We start from the raw sequence: 4,837 nt of genomic DNA, 5'->3' as shown, positions 1-4,837 counted from the left end.
CCAGATGGCTGCCCCAGGCTCCAATCTGATCTGGCAGAGTTTCTACAGCTGGATGCCTTTCCTAACGCCAACCACTCCGTGAGTGTAGTGGGTGCTTTTACGTGCCACCGGCACGAGGGCCAGTCACACGGTACTGGCAATGGCCACGCTCAAAATGGTGTTTTTTTTACGTGCCACCTGCACAGGAGCCAGTCCAGCGGCACTGGCAACAACCTCACTCGAATGAGTTTCTAACATGCCACCGGCACAAGAGGCAGTAAGGCGACGCTGGTGTAAGGCGATTAATAAAATAAAATACCAGTTAGAGTTCTGGGGGCGTTGATATTATCAACTAGCTCCATCCTTCAAGATTGTTGCCCTTTTTACTAAATTACAAATAAGTATTCATTGCAGTGTTTATTTCTACATATTTTCATTTGCTTTCTTTATTACAAGGTATAATGATGTTCTTTTCAACCTTGGGTCCTGCAATAGGATATATAGTCGGTGGTCAGTTTCTTAATGTTTTTGTTGACCCATCAAAAAGTGACAAGTGAGTATCAAATATTTCATAGTTATTAAATAGTATTTCATATAAAATCATTTTCCGGTAAAGGCCGAATCTTTATGGAAACTACAATGGAGATAAGGTTTAATGAACCAAGTTTGGGTTTGCTTTGATAGCTGGTCGGAAACATGTATTACAGCGGTGAGCTGGCAGAAACGTTAGCACGCCGGGTGAAATGCTTAGCGGTATTTCGTCTGCTGTTGTGTTCTGAGTTCAAATTCCGCCGAGGTCGACTTTGCCTGTCATTCTTTCGGGTTCAATAAATTAAGTACCAGTTACGAACTGGGGTTGATGTAATCGACTTAACCCCTTTGTCTGTCCTTGTTTGTCCTCACTATGTTTAGCCCCATGTGGGCAATAAAGAAATAAACATTTATTACATTCATTGTATTTAGTGGTAAAGAAGACACACTGGTATATTAGACCCATTCTAATTTTAGCAGCGAACTCACCATCATCATTGCTATTTAATGTTTGTATTCCATGTTGTCGTGAGTTGGGCAGATTGACAGAAACTTGCCAACTGAAGAGCTGTCCAGGTGCCAATTGTCTGTTTTGGCATGGTTTCTATGGCAACCACTTTACAGAGTGAGTTGGGTGCTTTTACATGGTACAAGACACTGGCAGAGTATGTGACACGGGCAGAGGCCACGGCTATTGTCTCACTTGGTTTGCCAGATCTTGTGAAGCACAGCATATCTCCAAAGGTCTCAGCTGCTTGTCATTGCCTCTGTGAGGCCCAACATTCTTCAAAGGTCGTGCTTCACCACTTCATCCCAGGTCTTCTTGGGACTACCTCTTCCCCAGGTTCCCTCCACTGTTAGGGTGTGACACTTCTTCACACAGTTTCCTCATCTATATGTAACACATGACCATACCAGCACAGTCATCTCTCTTGCACACCACATCTGATGCTTCTTATGTCCAACTTTTCTCTCAGGGCACTTACACTCTGTTGTGTATACACACTGACATTGCACATCCAGCAGAGCATACTAGCTTCATTTCTTGCAAGCTTATGCATGCCCTCAGCAGTCACAGCCCATAATTCACTGCTGTGTAGCATGGCTGTTTACACACATGCATCTTACAGTCTACCTTTCACTCTGAGCGAGAAGCCCTTTGTTACCAGCAGAGGTAGGAGCTCTCTAAACTTTGCCCAAGCTATTCTTATTCTAGCAGCTATGCTCTCAGAGCATCCACCCCTGCTACTGACTTGGTCACCAAGGTAACGGAAGCTATCAACTACTTCTAGTTTTTACCTCCAGGTAGGTGATGGAAGCTGTTTTCTGCACATTTTTAGTGTTTATTGCCCCTGTGCATCTACCACACACAAAAACTATCTTCCCAGTAAGCCTTTCGTTGATATTGCTGCACCTATTATGTGTCCGTAGATTACACTGGGTACATCTTATGGAGCTTCTACCTATGCCTTTTCTACATATCAAGCAGGGCCATCTATCCAAAGGGATTTGTGATTTGTCTGCCTTCATACTTACTATGACTTTGGTTTTTGCTAGATTGACTATAAGTCCCTTCGATTGTAGACCTTGCTTCTACACCTGAAACATCTCCTCTAGTTCTGGTAGTGACTCAGCTATAAGAGCAAGGTCATCAGCATAGAGGAGCTCCCAGGGGCATCTTGTCTTGAATTCCTCTGTTATTGCCTGGAGGATTATGATAAATAAGATGGGGCTGAAGACAGATCCTTGGTAGACCCCTACATGAAATTCTTCACTATACTTGTCGCCAACCTTCACCTTATTGACAGCATCCCTGAACATGGCTTGTACAGCTCTAACCATTCATTTGTCCCTAGTTACTGCATTGATCACCAAATAAACGATCGGGGGACCTTGTCAAAGGCTTTCGCCATGTCAACGAAAGCCAAGTACAGATGTTTACCTTTGGTTAGGAATTTCTCCTGCAGCTGTCTTACCAGAAATATTGCATCAGTGGTGCTTCTCCCTGGCACAAACCCAAACTGCATCTCGTCTAAACTAACTCCCTCCCTAATTAGTTGGGCTATGACCCTCTCCGTAACTTTCATCACCTAACCCAACAATTTGATACCTCTGTAATTATTCCTATCTAATGCATCATCTTTACCTTTGTAGCAGTTGACTATGGTGCTGCTACACCAGTCATTGGGTTTGACTCTGTCTTGTATCATCTGGTTAACTATATGGGGGATTAGACTATAGCCTACACTGCTAGATATTTTAGGCCACCAGTTATTAAAATATATAGAATATTATCTGTAAAACATATTTGACAACAAAATATACAATATAAACTCTGTCTTCTTTCAAAAAGAAATACATGACAGTTTAATTTCTAAAAATTTATTTTTTATAGCTTTTTTTCCCTTCTAAACTTGCTATGACATTTTAAAAACCTTGCTTGAGTATTCTTAACAGATAATTACTTTAAAAATGAAAGGAGACTTTTTTTTTTTATAGACCTATTACATTATTTTTATTGCACCTGAGTGTTGAATAGTGCAGGCATGGCTGTGTGGTGAATAAGGTTGCTTTGCAACCAACTGGTTCCAGGTTCAATCTCAATGCGTTGCACTTTGGACAAGTGCATTCTATTATAGTCCCAAGCTAACCAATGCTTTGTCAGAGAGTTTGGTAAAATAGAAGGAAAGCGCATGGAAGCCTAGCAAGCTACTGGGTAACCTCACAGGTGCTAGTACCATGTTAAATGTACTCAGTATATATATGCGTCCTATATGACATCAAGACAGTATTCAAAAGTAATACAACATTTCGCAAATATCTCCTTCTAGTAAAATCACCAATAGAAGAGAAAATGACCGAGAACTGCGTGTACTCCATCCCATTCTGCTGTGGTTATACAAAGGCGAAACATGTCGCCCCCTCAAAATAAGGGTAGAGGAATATCGCAAAGCTGTGACACGGTGAGATATTGATAAATCAGGTATAGCTGATCATGTATGGAAAAATGGAGATCACCTCCCCCTGTGGGATGAAGTTAAAATAATAGACAGAGAACAGCTCTGGAAAATACAAAAACTAAAAGAAGCAGCACATATGCAAGGACACCTGATGAAGGCGAGAGGGTATACCAGCCGAAACGTTGTGTTAACAACAAAGATGAGGATAAATATCCGTCAATTGTAAACAATGTAAATAATGCACATCCAACCCACATTGGGTTGAACTTATAATTTAGAGCAATGTTTTTGCTGATAGATCTTCAAAATTATTTAGGTAGCCTTTATTTCCAGAAGACATATAAACATAGAAATTAAAAAATGCTATCTTCCAATGTAAGGTGTCTGACACAGTGAATAACAGTTAGTTTTGTGATTGAATTGTGATGTTGGAATCTTCAATAATAAAAGAATCTTCAAAATTGCATTTGATAAGAATATATCAAATTTGGAATTTATATGAATTTTCAAGACTATGTAGACTTTAATAATCACTATCTTGTTGTAAAAGTGATACAATTCAAGTTAATTAATACCTTGTTGTTATTACAGTATTGGTATTGCATTCTTTAGATGATTGTATTATGTTTTGTTGTATTTATATTTATTGTTAATATTAAAAATATTTCTTTTGTATTTCCAGGATTAATTTTGATTCTAGAGATCCTCGCTGGATTGGAGCTTGGTGGATCTGTTTCTTCATATCAGGATCTCTGTCAGCATTTATAGGACCAGTTCTACTTGGTTATGCACGGGAACTACCAGGTAAAATCTAATTTTCTTACACACACACACACACATGCACAAAGGTAAATATATTTTTCAAAATAGTTTATGTAGTAAGCCTAGCTGATGAGCTTTAACCTTTTAGCATTCAAGCCGGCCATATCCAGCCAAACTATTTTACCTATTTTATGTTCAAACTGGCCAGATCTGGCCTCTCACACCTACCCTACAATGCCATTCTAAAAAATAAATAATCACATCTTCAAAATCTCAAAGTTACAAGATAATGCATGATTAATTAAAAGCAATGTGATTAAATAAACATTACATCTGATAGAAAACTCTGAATGTTAAAGGGTTAAGTGTCAATTTGGCACAGAAAATGAAATCAATTGATACTGGAATACTACCCTCCTCTTTGTAGTTTTACAAATGTGGTGGCTGTTTTTCTAAGTATATTTGCAACATTCTCTCTGCGTGTTTACATATAGCGAAAGATCTGTGGTTTTGGAGGGTTTTAACTCTTCTTTCAAACAATGGGTACATATTGTACCCTGACTTTTAATACTCTCTTATATATATATATATATATATATATATAT

The 4,837-nt window shown here is 38.9% G+C and overlaps 1 protein-coding gene across 3 annotated transcripts in view; it reads left to right on the top strand.

Annotated features, from left to right (window-relative positions):
• Positions 1 to 4,837, top strand: part of LOC106878518 (solute carrier organic anion transporter family member 4C1) — a 70,770-nt gene that overhangs the window by 52,554 nt on the left and 13,379 nt on the right. For all 3 annotated transcript variants that reach the window (XM_014927745.2, XM_014927746.2, XM_014927744.2), the window contains exons 5-6: positions 436 to 532; positions 4,153 to 4,274. In XM_014927745.2, coding sequence (XP_014783231.1) covers positions 436 to 532; positions 4,153 to 4,274 — 219 coding nt within the window. The remainder of the gene's footprint in view (positions 1 to 435; positions 533 to 4,152; positions 4,275 to 4,837) is intronic.

The sequence above is a fragment of the Octopus bimaculoides genome, chromosome 4, assembly GCF_001194135.2.
Source record: "Octopus bimaculoides isolate UCB-OBI-ISO-001 chromosome 4, ASM119413v2, whole genome shotgun sequence".
In the NCBI taxonomy this organism is placed as follows: domain Eukaryota; kingdom Metazoa; phylum Mollusca; class Cephalopoda; order Octopoda; family Octopodidae; genus Octopus; species Octopus bimaculoides.
This window is presented reverse-complemented; position numbering and strand designations above follow the sequence as displayed.